A 21852-nucleotide genomic window follows, 5' to 3' on the forward strand; every position below is an offset into this window, starting at 1 on the left:
AAACCAAGGCTATTGAGTCTGCCGATGAGGATGTGGTGATTGCCAGAGTCGAAAGCCTTGGCCAGGTCAATGAATACGGCAGCACAGTATTTTTTTCTTATCGATGGCGGTTACGATATCGTTTAGGACCTTGAGCGTGGCTGAGGTGCACCCATGACCAGCTCTGAAACCAGATTGCATAGCGGAGAAGGTGTGGTGGGATTCGAAATGGTCGGTAATTTGTTTGTTGACTTGGCTTCCGAAGACCTTAGAAAGGCAGGGTAGGATAGATATAGGTCTGTAGCAGTTTGGGTCTAGAGTGTCCCCTTCTTTGAAGAGGGGGATGACAGCAGCTGCTTTCCAATCTTTTGGAATCTCAGACGACACGAAAGAGAGGTTGAACAGGCTAGTAATAGGGGTTGCAACGATTTCGGCAGATCATTTTAGAAAGAAAGGGTCCAGATTGTCTAGCCCGGCTGATTTGTAGGGGTCCAGATTTTGCAGCTCTTTCAGAACATTAGCTGACTGGATTTGGGAGAAGGAGAAATGGGGAAGGCTTTGGCGAGTAGCTGTGGGGGGTGCAGTGCTGTTGACCGCGGTAGGGGTAGCCAGGTGGAAAGCATGGCCAGCCGTAGAAAAATGCTTATTGAAATTCTCAATTATAGTGGATTTATCGGAGGTGACAGAGTTTCCTATCCTCAGTGCAGTGGGCAGCTGGGAGGAGGTGTTCTTATTCTCCATGGAGTTTACAGTGTCCCAGAACTTTTTTGAGTTTGTGTTGCAGGAAGCAAATTTCTGCTTGAAAAAGCTAGCCTTTGCTTTCCTAACTGCCTGTGTATATTGGTTCCTAACTTCCCTGAAAAGTTGCATATCGAGGGGGCTATTTGATGCAAATGCAGTACGCCACAGGATGTTTTTGTGCTGGTCAAGGTCAGTCAGGTCTGGAGTGAACCACAGGCTATATCTGTTCCTGGTTCTACATTTTTTGAATGGGGCATGATTATTTAAGATTGTGAGGGAAGCACTTTTAAAGAATAACCAGGCATCTTCTACTGACAGAATGAGGTCAATATCCTTCCAGGATACCCGGGCCAGGTTGATTAGAAAGGCCTGCTCGCTGAAGTGTTTAAAGCGTTTGACAGTGATGAGGGTTGGTCTTTTTACCGCAGACCCATTACGGATGCAAGCAATGAGGCAGTGATTGCTGAGATCCTGGTTGAAGACAGCAGAGGTGTATTTGGGGGGCAGGTTGGTTAGGATGATATCTATGAGGGTGGCTGTGTTTACAGATTTGGGGTGGTACCTGGTAGGTTCATTGATCATTTGTGTGAGATTGAGGGCATCAAGCTTAGATTGTAGGATGGCTGGGGTGTTAAGCATGTCCCAGTTTAGGTCACCTAACAGCACGAGCTCTGAAGATAGATGGGGGGCAATTCATTCACATAAGGTGTCCAGGGCACAGCAAGGGGCAGAAGATGTTCTATAGCAAGTGGCAACGGTGAGAGACTTATTTCTGGAAAGGTGGATTTTTAAAAGTAGAAGCTCAAATTGTTTAGGCACAGACCTGGATAGTAAGACAGAACTCTGCAGGCTATCTCTGCAGTGGATTGCAACTCCGCCCACTTTGGCAGTTGTATCTTGTCGGAAAATGTTATAGATAGGGATGGAAATTTCAGGGTTTTTGGTGGCCTTCCTAAGACAGGATTCAGACACGGCTAGGACATCCGGGTTGGCAGAGTGTGCTAAAGCAGTGAATAAAACAAACTTAGGGAGGAGGCTTCTAATGTTAACATGTATGAAACCAAGGCTTTTACGGTTACAGAAGTCAACAAATGAGAGCGCCTGGTGAATGGGAGTGGACCTAGGCACTGCAGGGCCTGGATTAACCTCTACATCACCAGAGGAGGAGTAGGGTAAGGGTACAGCTAAAGGCTATAAGAACTGATCGTCTAGTACGTTCGGAACAGAGTGTAAAAGGAGCAGGTTTCTGGGTGTGGTAGAATAGATTCAATGCATAATGTACAGACAAAGGTATGGTAGGATGTGAATACAGTGGAGGTAAACCTAGGCATTGAGTGATGATGAGAGAGGTATTGTCTCTAGAAACATCAATTACACAACTAGCGTTTGCGCTAACGCTAGTTGCGTATTGCGCTAACGCTAGTTGCGTATTGCGCTATACCTGTAGCACAATACCTGTAGTCTTCCAGTCATTGCGGTAATGCTAGTTAGCAATGGCTCGTGAAACTACATTTAACTCCCTTCAAACTGCACGCAGAGACATAAAAACGGTATCATGAGTTTATCTGAAAAAGTGGAAAAAGGACTTATAGTTGAAGTCGGAAGTTTACATACACTTAGGTTGGAGTCATTAAAACTCGTCTTTCAACCACTCCACACATTTCTTGTTAACAAACTATAGTTTTGGCAAGTCGGTTAGGACATCTACTTTGTGCATGACACAAGTAATTTTTACAATTGTTTAGACAGATTATTGCACTTATAATTCACTCTATCACAATTCCAGTGGGTCAGAAGTTTACATACACTAAGTTGACTGTGCCTTTTAAAAAGCTTGGAAAATTCCAGAAAATTATGTCATGGCTTTAGAAGATTCTGATAGGCTAATTGACATCATTTGAGTCAATTGGAGGTGTATCTGTGGATGTATTTCAAGGCCTACCTTCAAACCCAGTGCCTCTTTGCTTGAAATCATGGGAAAATCAAAAGAATTCAGCCAAGACGTCGTTGACCTCCACAAGTCTTGTTCATCCTTGGGAGCAATTTTTTGAAATGCCTGAAGGTACAACGTTCATCTGTACAAACAATAGTACGCAAGTATAAACACCATGGGACCACGCCGCTGTCATACCACTCAGGAAGGAGACGCATTCTGTCTCCTAGAGATGAATGTACTTTGGTGCGAAAAGTGCAAATCTATCCCAGAACAACAGCAAAGGACCTTGTGAAGATGCTGGAGGAAACAGGTACAAAAGTATCTATATCCACAGTAAAACGAGTCCTATATCGACATAACCTGAAAGGTTGCTCAGCAAGGAAGAAGCCACTGCTCCAAAACAGCCATAAAAAAGCCGGACTATGGTTTGCAACTGCACATGGGGACAAAGATCGTACTTGTTGGAGAAATGTCCTCTGGTCTGATGAAACAAAAATAGAACTGTTTGGCCATAATGACCATCGTTATGTTTGGAGGAAAAAGGGGGAGGCTTGCAAGCCGAAGAACACCATCCCAACCATGAAGCATGGGGGTGGCAGCATCATGTTGTGGGGGTGCTTTGCTGCAGGAGAGACTGGTGCACTTCACAAAATAGATGGCATCATGAGGCAGGAAAATTATGTGGATATATTGAAGCTCAAGACATCCATCAGGAAGTTAAATCTTGGTCGCAAATGGGTCTTCCAAATGGACAATGACCCCAAGCATACTTCCAAAGTTGTGGCAAAATGGCTTAAGGACAACAAAGTCAAGGTATTGGAGTGGCCATCACAAAGCCCTGACCTCAATCCTATAGAACATTTGTGGGCAGAACTGAAAAAGCATGTGCGAGCAAGGAGGCCTACAAACCTGACTCAGTTACACCAGCTCTGTCAGGAGGAATGGGACAAAATTCACCCAAATTATTGTGGGAAGCTTGTAGAAGGCTACCTGAAACGTTTGACCCAAGTTAAACAATTTAAAGACAATGCTACCAAATACTAATTGAGTGTACATAAACTTCTGACCCACTGGGAATGTGATGAAAGAAATAAAAGCTGAAATAAATAATTCTCTCAACTATTATTCTGACATTTCACATTCTTAAAATAGTGGTGATCCTAACTGACCTAAGAGAGGGAATTTTTACTTGGATTAAATGTCAGGAATTGTGAAAAACTGAGTTTAAATATATTTGACTAAGGTGTATGTAAACTTCCGACTGTAATTGCCAAAAACCTCAGTGCAAAAGCCAGTGTTGTTGTTCTTAGGATTTTATTTTGGGTAAAAAAAAAAAACATAACATAACCAGATAGAAATGTTGATGGACCTATATATATTTTTACAACTGCCCTTTTTCTGGTCAACAAATTGCTTTTGACTAAGAAATCGGTTTGAAGAAAATCTGTGCGGCCATCCGCTGCCTTTTGAAATTCCAATGCCCACCCCTGCATTAGGCCATGGGTTTAGCATTAGCTCATGTCGACTAATGCATTTAAGAGAGTTAAGATTGAAAGGGAAATAATTCCATTTTAGATTTGGTTCATTAAGAAATGCTAGCGGTCATGACTGAATTCAAACTTGAGTTGGGTTCAGGGTGTGGTTTGATGTGGGTGTCGCTTTTGTGTGTTCATAAGTGGAAAGAGTTAGACAAATTATTTTGCCAATTAGCTACAAGTTTGCCAGGTGTGCGACCTGGCAAACTTGGTTTGACTTTGGATAGCCTAGCTCTAGGGATAGTTAGGGACAGTCGATAAATAACAAATTGTAAATGGAACAATATTTTTCTGTTGCTTATCTTTAGGTTGTCTCATTCAATTCTTTCAATGTTTGTATATGAATTTCTACAGTTTACAGTTTGAGGTTTTTAAGTAATTTTAAGTCACAATTTTGAAATATTGTTCCATGTACATTATGTAATTTACTAATGGTCCCTAATTAGCCTCATAGGGATATCGAATATCAAACCAAATTGACCATGGGTATTACGATCGGGTCACGTGTAGCTGCGCTCCGGATTGATGATTACTGAGGTGCTGCCAGCTGTAGGCATGTGGGCTGGATTAAATCAACCAGACACATAGAAAACTCTTATGGGACCCTTCATTCCGTTACATACCATTTCTTCCTATCATCTCGCAAATCTCCGTTTTAGACCATACTTTATGACCAAATTTAAATGATCTTATATACACTTTGTAGTCAATTTCGACACAATAATAAATGTTTGACTCATCTCGATCCCACATAGGCTATTTTGAAAAGGAGGGGCAGTCGTTCTTTAAGTACAGGGCACACTTACTGTAGCTGAGCCCGGTCGATAATACACAGCGACAACCCCTAAAACCTGTGTAATCCAGTCGCTAAAGCTGCTAAATGCAGTTAATACTAGCAACATTACCTGGGCAAATCCCTCTCCAAAAGAGAGAACTGGGCTGTGCTATGTTGCACAGTGAGTAGAGATTGCAGATGCTCGATAAAGGTGGGGCACAGGTTCTGTTATCGAGTCAGCCTCGATGAGAAATGACAGTCTGCACAGGACACTCAGGGTGCATTGGCACCTGGTCATAATATCTCTGTCTCTCCATCTCTCACTCTCTCGCCTTGGCACTGAGACTGGTGTTCTACTGACAACAGGAGAGGCGGTGGGGAACGGTATACCCCATTCCATTAGCCGACACCCTTCATTGCAAAGAGGAGAAATATACAGCCAGCACTAGCTACAGTAGATGGTGAACAAAGAGACCCTGCTGCAATTGAAAGGCTGGAGAAAATGCATGCACGTGCACTCACACACACCGACAGACACTCTATTACATACACCACCACCCCCCCACACACACACACACACTTATTAATCTGTACACACACAACCACACACATTTATCTGTACCTAATCAATAACATACATGGGCCTTCCCGTTTGAGGGTTCAGGATTTCCACCTCCATGCATCCCAACTTGTTTCCCGGTCGAGTTGCAGTCCTTGGGGGGCCTCCACCACTAGCTACAACCTGTGGGATTCCACGAAAGGTCTTGTTCGAATCCTGTGGTGCGGGAGGCATCTTTTGACTAGGATATTGGTCCCTTTTATGCACAGGAAATAATAAAAAGGGTATGTACCCCTTTAGCCGTCTTGCCCACTTATTGTGGATGTGTCTGTACGGACGCTGTATGGGCTTGAAAAACAAAAGTAATCATCATAGCTAGCTTTGTGGCCCAAACTGTCTCAGGGGACGCAAAGTGACATGCCGCGTTAAGTGGTATAATCTTAGAGGCCTACACAGAGAACAATGTCTGGCTAATCAGTGGCTATATTTAATCCTGTCTGGTGGAACATCTGTTTTTTTTCTTTTCCCAGCCTCGGTGCTTCATCTTGCTACAAGAGAAACATGCCTGTCTGGTTATCTTGTTTGGCTGTTGAGGGCTTGGAATGTTGGCAGCAAGGGCTACCTCTCACACACTGTCCTACATGTTGGCGAGGGAGAGTTTCGAAATGACTAACCCCTCTAATAATTATTTTTGTTGAGGTAGCAAATAGATGGATGGGTGGGTGGATGGATGGATGGGTGGGTGGGTGGGTGGGTGGAAGGATGGATGGGTGGGTGGGTGGAGAAACGGATGGAGCGATGGATGGAAGGATGACTCGACTCAGAAACTGTGGTGCTACAGAGGGAAAGCAAAGTCATTATATCAACATGGGGCACATCATTGTTCAGCGTGAGGCATCAATAGCCGCAGGCGATAAGTATTTAGCAGAGAGCCCAGTCAAATCTTAGGGATTACTTAGCAAAGTATGTTACAGTAGGTCCCCTGCCAGATGACGTGGTCTCCCAAACCATATGGGTATTTTGAGTACATAGGAAGGTAGGAATGTCAAGCTTTAAAACAACTTGCCTAAATGGTTTATTAACAGAATTTCTGTTTGGACATCTAGTTTTGGCTTGACTCTGTAATGTTCTAGATGGAAATAACGTTTAGGAAGGGGACCTGCTTTGGATTTTTAGATTGTACGTCAATACTACAACAAGTATGAAACTGTTTTAAATAATTACTGTATTTAAAAGGTAATGCAACGCAAAGCTATATTTCTTCACCATGAAAACATCCTCTTCTCATTTCCCCACTGGTGCATCGAAGCGGTCTCAGTTCAAGATGACTTTGCCTTAACTTTCAGAGAAGACAGGTCTAAGAGACAAGTCTGACCTCCTCCACGCCTCTCAGAATAGACCTAATTAGTTGAGCCCACTTTTTTCCATTGGATGTTCTTTTTTATTTAAGGCAGAGGCAGGAGTGACGAGTGGCCGCCTGGTGCCAAGGATGGTAGAACTATGCTGACATCAAATTAGAGACAGAGCGAGCAGTACAGAAGAGAAGAGGGAGAGTCCTCAGTGTCTCTGTAAGGGCCGGGGGGCATTCCAGCAAATTCCAAGCCCTGAGATTAAGATTGAAATTATTTTTAAAAACTAGGGCTTGTTATTGCCTTTACATGTTGTAATGAGCCTTAGGTGGCCATGCTATCTCGATTGGGTTTATTTTCACCCCAAATTAGTTCTGGTGCTACATCACTAGTACACTTACTTCATATTTAATACTTGAGACTAAATTAAAGTGAAGCTAATAGCACATAAGCACCCAAGGTTTGTTTTCAAGCTATCTACAGTATGTGCCTACTTTGGTGAGTGGGAATCCCACTGCAGGCTCCATTTCCCCCGCAATAATAAAATGTAAAGTCATCAAGTCAAGAAGTATTAAATGTTTTTAATATTGATGTCATCTCTCATGGCATTTCTCCACTGCAGACCTTACTTTTATTTATTTAACCTTTATTTAACTAGGCAAGTCAGTTTTTTTTTACAATGACGGCCTACCCCGGCCAAACCCTAACCCTTACATTCAGAGCATGAACTGACTTGACAGAAGTAGCATGTGGTTGGGAGCGGTCCAGGACTCTCCACCCTGGTAACGGATCTGATGATTGTTTTTTCCACAGTGCATGGATTCTAAATGTGTTGGCCCTTCCTTGGCGCTCGCTCCACACAGCCTTGTGGAGTTGTTATTCACACACGGGAGCAGATGTTGTGAAGAGAAAACAGCGTGACAAGATTGTGATCGATGCATACTGCCCCATCAAAATCGCTGCATAATTTGGCGGATGGCATCAGGATAACAACCCGCATTAGCTGGAGACAGCTGTCGCCATGGCGCCTGGGTAACTGGGCTGCTACATTCTCTGCTCCTTATTTCAGATAGAAGCAGGACAGCCAATTAGAGTGATTTACAGCTGGGGTCGAGACCACCTTAAAGCCCACTCCCAGCCAAGCAAAAACAAAGGCAAGGCTACCTAGGGCATAAATGGAGAGGCTCACAGAAGACACTGTGAGAGATGTGTAGTGTTTGAGATTAACAAAGCTGTTGATGGTAGCTCCAGGGTTGTCCTTTAACAATGGTTATTTTGCCACGCTGTTGTCCTCTTTATTTCTTTTTGGAGATAGAAGTACTAGATCAAATAATATGATCTATGATAGATCTATAATAAACAATAGTAAACATAATGAATTGATAATTGTTCTCTGATTTGCCGTCATGTACACTAGAATAGTTGTATTTGTCTGTTTTAAAGCTTACTGATGTATTGATGTGTGGATTATTGCAACAACTGACTTTTCTGATGTCATTCACACAGCAGCAGAGTCCTAAAGTTGAGACAATATCCACATCTGGAGAGCACACCAGGAAGACTTTGTCGTGTCTGTGACTATCATTAAATGTGAAGACTGTATATTATCAAATCAATTCTCCGTGTGTAATTTAATTACGCGATTAAACTAATCATGTAACTTTAATTAACTTGGAAGTCGGGGCACCACAATGATTTTTTTTATAGTGTCAATTTCCCATATATTACTCTTCATATATTTTCATATCTTATCCAAACAGTTGCTTATTAATTTATTGTACCTCCTCAGTTCTCATTAGTGAACATCGCAAACCCTTGGATATCTACACGAGCATAAATTATGAATCAGCAATATACAAATTGGCTTAGTTTATTTACTAACTAATCAAATCACAGAAATACATGAAAACACACAATTAGTTCATACATGATACATGTATGTATTACATGATACAAAGAAAAAGTCCCTAACGTACAAAACCGATATGACGTATTGGTAAACAAAGGAAAGGGGATGTGGACCACTCAAGAGCGGGAAACTCATAGCTGATTAACTACACTAACAAAAATTGCTAATACCTTACATGAATGATCGCTTATTCGAAAAGAAATTGCAATTTAAATAATTACGAGTGTATGTCTCTATCTGTGGTCGCCAGTCTGCTGGAGAGAGTCGACAGAAAGCCTCAGGTTTGTCCACCAGAAGTCACAGTCTGCCGTAGATGTTACAATGGATACTTCAGAGTACCATTCGGAACTGTTCTTAGTCCGGGTGCGTTTACCAGACTAAAGTATTTAAACAGCTGCAGTCTGAATAATTATTCTTTAGTTTGTAGATTTCTTCGCCATTTCAACATGGAAAGGATCTGCACATTCTCTGGTATTGTCCTTTGGTAGAGTTATAGTTTAAACCACTTCACACACCAGCGTCACCCGGCATGTTTTGGTCTTAGAAATTCAACCATTTGCGTCCATAGCTTACACCGTGGATTGCATGGTCTATAGAATTGTAGCCATTCTATCAAGGGGACTCCATCCCGGAGTTCTTTGACTTAATGTACATTTTGTAGTAAGTGGGTTGTATACTCTGTGGAAGAAGAGGCAGTTCTATGAAGCCTAATGTGATGTCTGGGCACACGGGGGTGTGGCCACTGACTAGTTACATCAGGAGACCACTTTTGAGGTCTGGGAAAAATCTAAGAAATGTTGATTTTTGAGAGTAGGTACCCTTTAATTCAAGTGTGCAGACACCTAACTACTTTTTGCTTAGGGTGTTTCCAGCACATGAGATGGAGTTTGCAAAGGAAATGGCCACTGGAATAACGCAAATAATCATGATATGTTTCTAAAAATAGGCTACATTGTAGCTAGTTAACATTTAATGGAGAAGGTTTTTGGGAAAGCCTTTCCATCTACCAAAAGACGGTTTCCCTATCATTGGCGTCGCTATATTTTTCCTGTTCCTTATGTTGTTTGAAACTTGGATATTTTACTTCATATTATGAGGCATGTCTTACCTCAGCTGCATATAGCCAAAATCCCACCATAGAAACGTGGAGGCAATTATTTGTATAAAGACTTCCTCATACAGTGAGGGAAAAAAGTATTTGATCCCTGCTGATTTTGTACGTTTGCCCACTGACAAAGAAATGATCAGTCTATAATTTTAATGGTAGGTTTATTTGAACAGTGAGAGACAGAATAACAAACCAAAAAAAATCTTGGTTTCATCTGACCAGAGAATCTTGTTTCTCATGGTCCGAGAGTCTTTAGGTGCCTTTTGGCAAACTCCAAGCGGGCTGTCATGTGCTTTTTACTGAGGAGTGGCTTCTGTCTGGCCACTCTACCATAAAGGCCTCATTGGTGGAGTGCTGCAGAGATGGTTGTCCTTTTGGAAGGTCTCCACAGAGGAACTCTGGAGCTCTGTCAGAGTGATCATCGGGTCTTGGTCACCTTCCTGACCAATGCCCTTCTCCCCCAATTGCTCAATTTTGCCAGGCGAACAGCTCTAGAAAGAGTCTTGGTGGTTCCAAACTTCTTCCATTTAAGAATGATGGAGGCCACTGTGTTCTTGGGGACCTGCAATGCCGCAGACATTTTTTGGTACCCTTCCCCAGATCTGTGTCTCGACACAATCCTGTCTTGGAGCTCTATGGACAATTCCTTCAACCTCATGGCTTGGTTTTTGCTCTGACATGCAATGTCAACTGTGGGACCTTATAGAGACAGGTGTGTGCCTTTCCAAATCATGTCCAATCAATTGATTTGACCACTGGTGGACTCCAATCAACTCAAGGATGATCAATGGAAACAGGATGCATCTGAGCTTAATTTCAAGTCTCATAGCAAAGGGTCTGAATAGTTATGTAAATAAGTTATGTCGTGGAAATAAGCACTAAGGACCCCAAAGTCAAGCTTAAATTAATTTATGTTTATTCACGCCAGTGGAGAGATTACAGACAAACAGCACTTCGTGGTATTTCCCCCTCAGCATATTTATACTATCGCTACGGGTTACACAAAGATAGTCAAGTGCATCCTTTCTCTGCTGCAGAGGAGGAGAACACCTGGCAACCACAGTCTAGGCATTCAGCCAATATTTCCACTCCCGCTGAGCCAACCTTGTGAGAGCAAACCTCAGACACCCTGTCCATCTACAACACGCATGTATCCAACAGGTCAAACATGTATGATATGTGTAAGACACTGAAAAAGCAGAAAGAGACACAGTAAAATTCCACTACAGGTATTTCTGTTTTAAATGTTTTATACATTTGTAAAAATGCTTTGTCATTATGTGGTATTGTGTGTAGATTGCTATAGATTTTTTTTTGATTTAATCCATTTTAGAATAAGGCTGTAACGTAACAAAATGTGTAAAAAGTCAAGGGGTCTGAATACTTTCCGAAGACACTATAGGTGTGCTGCTTTTGTGAGAAAATAAGTAAGATTACCATCTCTCTCTTCTTTTTCTATTATTTTCTTTTCTCAGAGGTTGATTGTGTGAGGCGGGTGGAAGGAGGCGGTCGCTGGGCTGGTGGAGTGGAGGACTGTGGGAACTGATGACTGGGAGGATGTAGCTGCAGTAGTGTGTAGACAGCTGGGTTGTGGCTCCACTCTTTCAGTACTACCTGGTGGTAACACCAATAAAGGGATTGGAATTGGCTGTAACGGGTCTGAGCCTGCACTGAGGGAGTGTAAAAGAACACAATGTCTTGACTATTCATTCACAGTGATCTGCTCAGGTAATAACAAGTTTAATTAAATTATACAACGGGTGGGTCCAATCCTGAATGCTGATTGGTTAAAACTGCATTCCAGCCGGTGTCTACTCCTCAAGTTGCCACGACTAAATCTATGATGTTAAAATGCCTATTTACTCTTCCATTGCGCAATCCATTTTCTCAGAAGCCCAGCCAAGCAACGTATAAACTTCATCTCCAGTACAAAAAGCATCTAGACATTATCTCACATTTCTTTTTGACTAACATGTAGTTTTCAACAGAGGAGATTTGTATAAAACTTGCTGTCTGTCAGTCCGACATTTGGCAGCATTGTTTCAATATTCAAATTGGATCTCCTGCTGTCCCATAGTAATGAAGGTGTCGCCTGTCGGGACGAGACAGAAAGGCAGCGTTTGCGCCTTTCTGGCATCATTTTTATGGATCTATACAAAACAAAAATCAACTGAAAAACGAAACGCAGTTAATTTTCAGTCTTTCCAGCTTCAGGTAGAAGTGATTGTGTTACTGTAGCTGTGTTGTTGGCTAGCTCCTCTGAACAATCGTATCCTGACGAGTGAGCACATTTTCTATGCCAGGCGAAATCGCGCGTCATTTACCTTATTGTTATGGATGTATCCAAATAAATGTCACTAAAAAACAGCTTAAACAAATACAAATGAAGCTACTTTGCTGTTCTGGCTGCACATTTTGACGTGACTAAGTTAGACATCTAGCAAGCAAGGGATAAGAACGTTGCCAGCCAGAACGGCAATGTAAGATTTAGAACGAACGACTGAGTCGCGTCCATAAATACAGAACAAAGACTCAACGCGTCTCTAGCAACCCTAGATTTGTGTCGGGACTAAAGCTTGTGGAAGGATGAAGTAGTATGAATAAATTAATCAAAATAAGGTTTAATTAAAATATGTCAATCATTATTTGAATATGTTGGTAACCCGTTGTAGAAAAGTGATAATGCCCCTGATAATGTGCCAGAAGCCGGTGTTTGGAGGTTATATTGGCAAGTTTGCCAACACCTGTACCAATATATCTTCCAAACACTGGCTTCTGGCATCATCACATAATTAGACTGATTTCCTTCATCCATACAACTTCCTCTGTGCCTCTTTCAATTACTGTTTAGCGTGTAAGTCTGCTTTGCAAAATAGAATACTCAGTCAAGTAACAATCAAATACAACTTTATTAAATACTGTATCACAGAATGCTTATGTATGTGAGTGTTATCTAATTGAACATAGCTACTCACTAGCACTTTTACACGCCAATGTCGCTGTCTTTAAATGAGGAAAGTAGTTGAGTAGCAACATTTATTTTTTTAACCAGTCTATTAAAAAACCGAAATACCTTATTTACATAAGTATTCAAACCTTTTGCTATGAGACTCGAAATTGAGCTCAGGTGCATTCTGTTTCCATTGATCATCCTTGAAATGTTTCTACAACTTGATTGGAGTCTACCTGTAGTAAATTAAATTGATTGGACATGAGTTGGAAAGGCACACACCTATCTATATAAGGTCCCACAGTTGAAAGTGCAAGTCAGAGCAAAAACCAAGCCATGAGGTCAAAGGAATTGTCTGTAGTGGTCTGAGACAGGATTGTATCAATTCACAGATCTGGGGAAGGGTACCAAAACATTACAGACTCTTCCTAGAGCTGGCAGTCCAGCCAAACTGAGCAATCGGGTGAGAAGGGCCTTGGTCAGGGAGGTGACCAAGAACCCAATGGTCCAACCTGACAGAGCTTGAGAGGATCTGCAGAGAAGAATGGGAGAAACTCCCCAAATACAGGTGTGCCAAGCTTGTAGCATCATACCCAAGAAGACTTGAGGCTGTAATTGCTGCTGTTAGGTTCTTATTTTTCAGAGTAAACAACTCACGGACATTAGAGAAGCTTTAACCAAGTATAATGTTTCCCAAAGGTTCTGTACAGCTGAAATCAGACATCACAGTTTAAATGCATCCAACTTAAGACACTCCTCCTCCTTAGTTTATGGCTCCACAGGAAAGAATGTAACCAGATAGCAACCCTGATTACTCCCTTAAGGGGAACTGACCTCACCTCTCACCTCCTTCACCTAATCCACAGATATCTGTCTTCCCTATATCAACACATCGCTCTCCTCTCCTCCATCAAATACATTCCAAAGCCGCCTTCTTTCTTCAGAGAACCATTAACTTCTAACATAACCCAGTCTCTTTCATTTCCTATCTCCATGATCAAAGTTTAGCCGATTCCAACACTGCCAAAGGTGCTTCAACAAAGTACTGAGTAAAGGGTCTGAATACTTATGTAAATGTTATATTTCAGTTTTTTTTATATTTAATACGTTTGCAAAAATGTCTAAAAAACAGTTTTTTTATGGGGTATTGTGTGTAGATTGATGAGGGGGGAAAAACGATTTAATCAATTTTAGAGTCAAGGGGTCTGAATACTTTCTGAATGCACTCTGTTGTCTCAGTGACTGTAGGGGGCTAGCACTGTTACATGCTGCTGCTATTGTCATATCTATAGGAAATTAGTTGAATAGGTTTTCCTGTTCTCTTTTATTGTTACAGATCCTCTTGTCCAGCCTGATATCTCTCTGACTCAATGGGAGGGGTCTTCAGGGGCCCGAGATGTTCAGGGGCTACAACTTCACCATCACCTGCTCCACTCAGCCACAGTACCCAGGAGGCTCCTTCCTCCTCACTTTCACCAGCTCAAACAGAACCCAGACCCAGCCAGCTGTCAATGACTCTGCTGCCTTCCTCTTCCCTGCTGCAGATTACTCCCACCAAGGGGACGACAGCTGTGTTTATGAGAATTATGTTTTCTCTCATAACTTCTCCCTCACTGTCACAGGTAACAGAGCATGAAGCAGACTTATAACTTTGTCATTGACAGATTTCCCACAGATCTATCTGATGATGATCAGTCCCTTCATGAGACGTGTCTCTGTTTGTAGCCTCTCCTCTGCCAAACTTCATCATCAGACACATCGTAGTGCTGCTGATCCTACTGACAGCCAACACCACCTCCTACCTGTACTTCAAGGTAAAGACATTCACTCAGAGGTGACAAGTCTAATGTTTGTATTTGAGCAGATTGATATTTCAGTTGTTGTGAGGGGCTGATTTGTTATGGGGGTGCCCCCCATTTTTTTGTTTAATGACTGATTTAATATATTTGTAGTCTGGTACAGTAGATAACAGAAAGTTACAGATACAGTCTAGTTATGTCATTAACCAGTTGTGTATCTATTGGGGGGAGGGAGAGACGGACATATATACTGTATATACACTGAGTATACCAAACATTAGGAACACCTTACTATTACTGAGATGCATGAATTTAATGCTAAGAATGTGCAAAGTTGTCAAGGCAAAGGGTGGCTACTTTGAAGAATCTCAAATATAAAATATATTTTGGTTTGTTTAACACTTTTGGTTACTACATGATTTCATATGTGTAATTTCATAGTTTTGATGTCTTTACTATTCTACAATGTAGAAAATAGTCAAAATAAAGAAAAAGCCTGGAATGAGTAGTTGTGTCCTAACTTTTCTGTGGTACTGTGTATATATATAAGATTTCAGCGACTTCTTATTTCAGCTCATGAAACATGGGACCAACACCTTACATGTTGCGTTTACATTTTTGTTCAGTTGTGTGTATCTATCTATCTATAGATCGATAGATAGATAGATAGATAGATAGACACACAACTGAACAAAAATGTAAATGCAACATGTAAGGTGTTGGTCCTATGTTTCATAAGCTGAAATAAGAAGTCGCTGAAATCTTCCCTACGCACAAAAAGCTTATTTCTCTCAAATTTTGTGCACAAATTTATTTATATCCATTTGTGAGCATTTCTCCTTTGCCAAGCTAATCCATCCAGCTGACAGGTGTGGCATATCAAGAATCTGATTAAACAGCATGATCATTACACAGGTGCACCTTGTGCTGGGGGACAATAAAAGGCCACTTTAAAATGTGCAGTTCTGTCACACAACACAATGCCACAGATGTCTCAAGTTTTGAGAGCGTGACTGCAGGAATGTCCACCAGAGCGGTTGCCAGATAATTGAATGTTCATTTCTCTACCATAAACTGCCTCCAATGTGGTTTTACAGAATTTGGCAGTACCTTCAAACGGCCTCACAACCGCAGACCAAATGTAACCACGCCAGCCTAGGACCTCCACACCCGGCTTCTTCACCCGTGGCATCGTCTGAGATGGGGGGTGACAAGCATGGATCTTTATGTCAATGCCAATGCCATGGCGATGGTCTCTCTGCGCTCCAGAGCTGAAGCCGGAAGAGAGTAGCCCAGGGGACGGAGTTGGACAACACTGATCCTACACGCTGATCTTATGTAAGTTCTGCATTTTAAAATCAATCGTCAGCCGTGCACTTGTGTATAAAAACTTTAACAACACAAGTAAAGAATGTATTTATTTCTATAACCTTGGAAGAAATCTTAAAGGAGTGATGGAAAAAACATTATTGCTTTGACATGTATAACTTTTAAGAGAATAACTCATTTACGCCTGTTGTACATTCTATACATTGCATTCCAACATTTATTGCTTTTTGCCTTTGTGTTTATGTTGTATATCTTATTCTGCATACTCTTAAGATTCTTTATCTTGAAGTGTTACCATATATTATTATAATCATCCGCAGGCATTCAATCCGATTGCACGTCGTAGCGCGCTTGTCATTTAAAGCTATAATCCTTAATTAGTGAAACTGCCACGACCGTTTGGGATATTACAACAACAAAGAAGTTACTGCAAACAACAAACACTATTTGACATCATTACAGGCTTGAGGCTCCTCACCTCCGTCTCTCTTCCCTTTCAACAACAAGACAAAAACAATAACAAAGGCCCTGAGGCGAACAATAGGCTGTTTCCCCAAACGTGGATCTGTAAAGGTCATTTCCGATTGAGCCGACATCTGCAGTCTTTACCGTGAATGGGATCTCCACGAATGCAGGAACATTGCCTTTAAAATCAGTATGGTCGACCGATCTCTACAACAGGCAATCGGATTAAATCCTGGCCTTTTACATTTTTTCACAAGTTATTTTGGTTGGTTGTTGGTTTGTTTTCTTGTTGTTTTTCTCATGTTATTCATGATAAATGTTATGATTTTAATTATGATGTATATTATTGTTATGATGCTAGTAGTACAGTGCATTCAGAAAGTATTCAGACCCCTTGACTTTTTCCACATTTTGTTACGTTACAGCCTTATTCTAAAATTGATTAAATAAAACATTTTTCATAAATCTACACACAATAACCCATAAAGACAGAGCGAAAACAGGTTTTGAGAATTCTTTTGAAGCCACTCCTCAGTAAAAGACACGTGACAGCCCGCTTGGAGTTTGCCAATAAGCCCCTAAAGGACTCTCAGATCATGAGAAACAAGATTCTCTGGTCTGATGAAACCAAGATTGAACTCTTTGAATTGAATGTCAAGCGTCACGTCTGGAGGAAACCTGGCACCATCCCTACAATGAAGCATGGTGGTGGTAGCATCAGGCTGTGGGGAAGTTTTTCAGCAGAAGGGACTGGGAGACTATTCAGGATTGAGGGAAAGATGAACGGAGCAAAGTACAGAGAGATCCTTGATGAAAACCTACTCCAGATCGCTCAGGATCTCAGACTGGGGCGAATGTTCACCTTCCAACAAGACAACAACCCTAAGCACACAGCCAGGACAACGTAGGAGTCTCTGAACGTCCTTGAGTAGCCCAGCCAGAGCCCGAACTTGAACCTGATCAAACATCTGACAGAGCTTGAGAGGATCTGCAGAGAAGAAAGGGAGAAACTCCCCAACTATAGGTGTACCAAAGTTGTAGTGTCATACCCAAGAAGACTGGAGGCTGTAATCGCTGCCAAAGGGGCTTCAACAAAGTACTGAGTAAAGGGTCTGAACACTTATGTAAATGTGATATTTTTTATCAATTTGCAACAATTTCTAAAAACCTGTTTTTGCTTTGTCATTATTGGGTGTTGTGTGTAGATTGATGAGGGAAAAAAACCTATTTAATCAATTTTAGAATAAGCCCGTAACAAAATGTGGAAAAAGTAAAGGGGTCTGTGTACTTTCAGAATGCACTGTATATGATCTTATGGTCTTTGGGTTAGAAGGAAAGTATTGTAGGCCTACTTAGTACGGTGTGATATACAATAGATTGTGTGCGTATATGTTGCGTACAAATCAATCAAATGAATCAATCGATAAGTCAAGTAAATAAATACATTGTGCTATATCAATGACCTCAAAGGTATTGTTGACAAGATTATCACATGTGAGTTCAGATTATGTTGCTGTTATGTTGTTTACTTTCCAGATAAAGACATGTTGCTCCCTAAACTGCCATTTAATCATTTTTTTCCCCCCACAAAGGTCAGGTGATTATTGATCACGAGTGATTCCATCAGTGACACCAAACAACAACAACAGAACACAGACCGTCTGGGAATCAACCATTTGCAGATTCTCTGCACCATACTTTCAGCTTCTTGCCAGTCTGTTTATGCTTTTACGTTTGGCTTGACAATGACAGCAATGGAGTTGTCAAGAGCACAAACAGATCTGGGAGCAGGCTACTCAGATTGTGGTTCAGAGTGGTGAAAGAACAGTAAATGTACCATAACAAAGTAAAACACCCAGTAACAATAACATAAAAAACAGGTGTAAAGCGTTCATCAGTTAAAGGAATAATCTAAACGACAGTATACGTAGCAGCTGAATCCCTTAACCTATTTAATCCCATCAGTCACAATAGTGACCGTAAAAAAAGTTTTCAGTTATAAGGCATTAAAAATGTTACTGAATGATATATCAATGCTATTCCAGCAAATATTGAAATAATAAATGGTCTCAATGAAATATGTGCAATGTCACATGTTTAGTGTAAATTGTCACATGACCAGAGCTGTTTCCTTCCTGGTTGCACCATGAGAAGACGATGGCTGCTTCAAAGCTCCCCCCAAAAAGGTTAGTAAAGTATGTTAACATTAAGATAGGACAAAGATTTTTGGTACACATCATCTTGAAGGTGTCTAGTATTGATATATGCATTTGCAATTACTCAACTTCGTTCAGTGTCGTCATAGAATGAGTAAACATGTTGACGGCAACAATAGTGACCGGCGGGATAACACAGTGCATCTAGGTATACACAGTTATATACACACACATAGTTCTTGTTCTACCTAACTTTCTACTCTGTTCTTTCTTTTAGTTTCACTTTCTGGATATTTTGGATCTAGGTGACCGCCCAGACAAGGCATGCAATATTGCAGTTATCCCTCAAAATGAGAAAGATGCTGTCCTCTGTGATTGTGATAGCGATGGGTCAGATATGGACTATGAGGGGGAGACAGGGCATTTGCCAGCCAGGCTGTTGAATGTATATGCTGAACCTATGCAAACTGATCATGACAGGAACAACGTTATCAGTGATGATGACCTACCCCTCACCACCCCACACTCTCCTCCCTGAGACTGGGCTGGGTCATGGACCCAGTGTCGTTCTTGGTGTTGCAGAGCAATCTCAGATGCCTCAAGGTTGCAAGTTCCTTCATGACAACCTCTTCACTTCGCTTGTACTCCTCGATGAAATGACAAAAAGAGGATATGGGAGCTCTGGAATGATGAGGAAAAATCATCTGTTTGATATCCCATTCAAGCCACAGAAAGACTTCATGAAGTTACCCCGGGGAAACCTCTGAGGCTCTGACCCAAGGAGACATGTTACTGGTCTGTTAGAAAGACAATAACATTATCACAGTGGCAACAAACATGGAGGAGAAATACAGTGAGACCTCTGTCAAGAGATGGAACAAGGAGCGACGAGCCTTTGACAAAGTCCCACCACCAAAATGCATCAACCGAAACAATGAGCACATGGGTGGTGTTGAACTTCACGATCTACAGGTTTCAAGATACCATATCTCCATCAGGTCTAAGAAGTGGTGGTGGCCCATCTTTGCATGGTCTCTCAACAGTGCACTCGTAAACAGCCATTTCTTTTACAGAGATGTTATGGGAGGGACCATCAACCTACTCCCCTTCTCATGGATAGTGGCACAGTCTCTTATGCATAAGTTTGGCACGAAACCACTGAGCCACAGAAGGAGATCTCTACTGGCTGCTACTGTTGAAGTTCAGACAAGATATGACAAAGCTTTTCACTGGCCAATCAACACGATGCACCGGTTCCATAGATGTCGTCATTGTGACGAACGCACTACCTACGCATGTGAGAAATGCAAAGCGCCACTGTACATTGAGTGCTTCAAAATATACCATGGACAGTAGAAAAGGAGATAAGAGCGAATGGAAAAAGGGCTGAAAAAGCCAATAGAAGAAAAATAGAAAAGTTAAAAGGGTGAGGAGAAGCAGTACAACGGACTCTAGGAAGAAAAGTCGACGAAAAAGACGAACAAAATGACTGAAATGTTTCTGGAAAAGAGGATCGATTGATTCAAGACATACTATATGACGATAGGTCTGACTGATCGTAGTTCAAAATAGTGATGCACAAACTAATTGTGCACTGGGTTCTGAAGCCTACCTCTATGATATGTATATATTATTTTGTTGAGTTTAGGCCTCTACTTGAATGCATATTCTACAGGCTACCTCTATCCTAAATGTACCTTTGTTAAATGTGAATGAATGACACGACTGCTATACAGTTGTTAGTGAATGTTACAATGAATATTGCACTAAAGTGCAGGTTCAAATGTTATAATAAAGTTACAATATTAATGTTTCAATACATGTTGCAGTAAAGTAACAATGTTGAAATATGTTGATGGTTGTTTTTTTGTCTTTGCTCTCAGTATTCATATCGTTGTTGTATAAGGGTTTTTGAAATGTAAAATAGTCACACTAGCAGTGTTGGGGCATTCTAGTGGCAATGCTGGGGACTGCAGGTGACAGATTTAAATGTGTTAATAACTGGGCTGGGATATATAAGAATTTTCATGACTGCATAGGAGAAATATGTTCATTCAGTATACATCACATTATCCCACCGGTCACAATTGACCCCGACCATAAAACACACTTTTTCAGCTACTTTTCAATGAAAATTAAAAAAATATATGATTGATTATTTAAAAAGCTTACTAATGACACAAGATTTTGATATTTTCATGTCTGGGAAAAATGTGGGACTAAATGGGTTAATCCAGAGAGTTGAACATCTTGTCACGACAAAGATCTACCTCTAGACAGAGAGAGCGAGTGAATTGTGGAGGGTAAATCTAAGTCTAATACACATACACATCATTTAGACCCATAGACAACATACATTCAAAATGGTAAACATGTAAGGTTAGAAGTCTTTTTATATATATATATATATATATATATATATATATATATATATATATATATATATACACACACAAAGTGAAAGCAGGAGAGCCATACATTAAACAGTACACTAGATGGCAGCAAAGCGACCACTAAGACCTGACAGGAATGATGAGAAATCTATATCAACACTGTTGGCTACTGCACTGTACTATCAGAAATAGCGGAGTCCTACAGCCCAATATAGGCAAATACAATTGTATATCTTAATTGTTATTCCTATGTCAAAAGGTCATGGGCTATTTGTAGAGTATGTAAGGGTAGAGACATGATAGCCGTGGTATAATGGCCATATTCCACACCCCCTCGGGCCTTATTGCTTAATTATAACCTGATTATTAACACTTCAAGCCAAAGCCTAGGCGACTCCAAAACAAATCTTCAGGTCTCAGGCAAGGTTACTCATCACACAAGTGTGGTCAGTCACACCAACAACTATAGAAGGAGTCTCCACGGGCCTGTTCAGGAGGATGTAATAATATAGAATGTTCAGATAGAAATGTATTGTGTAGAACAGATATTAGTGTCTTCTCTAGTCATTCTGTTTCTATCTGCAACGTTCAGAATGTTTCACATCACTGAATACACACCAGCTCTCCAATGAAGACAGGTGGGTTGTGATGAGGACTGGAGGTGGTGGCAGTATTGTAAGGACCCCACACGGGCTGTATTAATGTGCCCAGTGGGATGCCTGTGGCCATGACATCCCCCATCTCCTTCGGAAATGTTAATGAGGGCCGGAGGTGACATGAAGAAATGAGTAATCAGAACAAACAGTGGATCTCCCATGGTGCCAAGGGGCAACGCCGTCAGGAAAGGTTAGACTTCCTTCGTTCAGTGA

At 41.2% G+C, this 21852-nt stretch overlaps 1 protein-coding gene across 4 annotated transcripts; it reads left to right on the plus strand.

Moving 5' to 3' along the window:
- The first annotated feature begins 11367 nt into the window (after window positions 1-11367).
- Window positions 11368-20441, plus strand: LOC145861758 (uncharacterized). Of its 4 annotated transcripts, XR_014381400.1 has the most exons (6): window positions 11368-11619; window positions 14178-14463; window positions 14567-14655; window positions 15738-15978; window positions 18027-18620; window positions 18868-20441. XR_014381400.1 is itself a non-coding variant. In XM_082965152.1 (4 exons), exons 2-4 carry the CDS (start codon window positions 14238-14240, stop codon window positions 15783-15785), a joined length of 363 nt encoding a protein of 120 aa, XP_082821278.1. In that variant the 5' UTR covers window positions 11369-11619; window positions 14178-14237; the 3' UTR covers window positions 15786-17993. The 4 variants fall into 4 exon arrangements, 1 of the variants encoding a protein (XP_082821278.1); XR_014381398.1 differs by having other exon boundaries at window positions 11369-11619; window positions 18027-20441; XR_014381399.1 differs by lacking the exon at window positions 11368-11619 and adding an exon at window positions 11914-12105 and having other exon boundaries at window positions 18027-20441.
- The last annotated feature ends 1411 nt before the right edge of the window (window positions 20442-21852 follow it).

The sequence above is a fragment of the Salmo salar genome, chromosome 18 (assembly GCF_965601325.2).
Source record: "Salmo salar chromosome 18, fSalSal1, whole genome shotgun sequence".
NCBI lineage: Eukaryota > Metazoa > Chordata > Actinopteri > Salmoniformes > Salmonidae > Salmo > Salmo salar.

Excerpts from the sequence above, each read along its gene's own strand:
- LOC145861758 (XM_082965152.1), top strand. The coding sequence starts at position 14,238 with ATGTTCAGGGGCTACAACTTCACCATCACCTGCTCCACTCAGCCACAG. Across the intron at positions 14,464-14,566 it reads CTTCTCCCTCACTGTCACAG|CCTCTCCTCTGCCAAACTTC; the intron begins GTAACAGAGCAT and ends CTCTGTTTGTAG. Across the intron at positions 14,656-15,737 it reads CCTCCTACCTGTACTTCAAG|AATTTGGCAGTACCTTCAAA; the intron begins GTAAAGACATTC and ends GTGGTTTTACAG.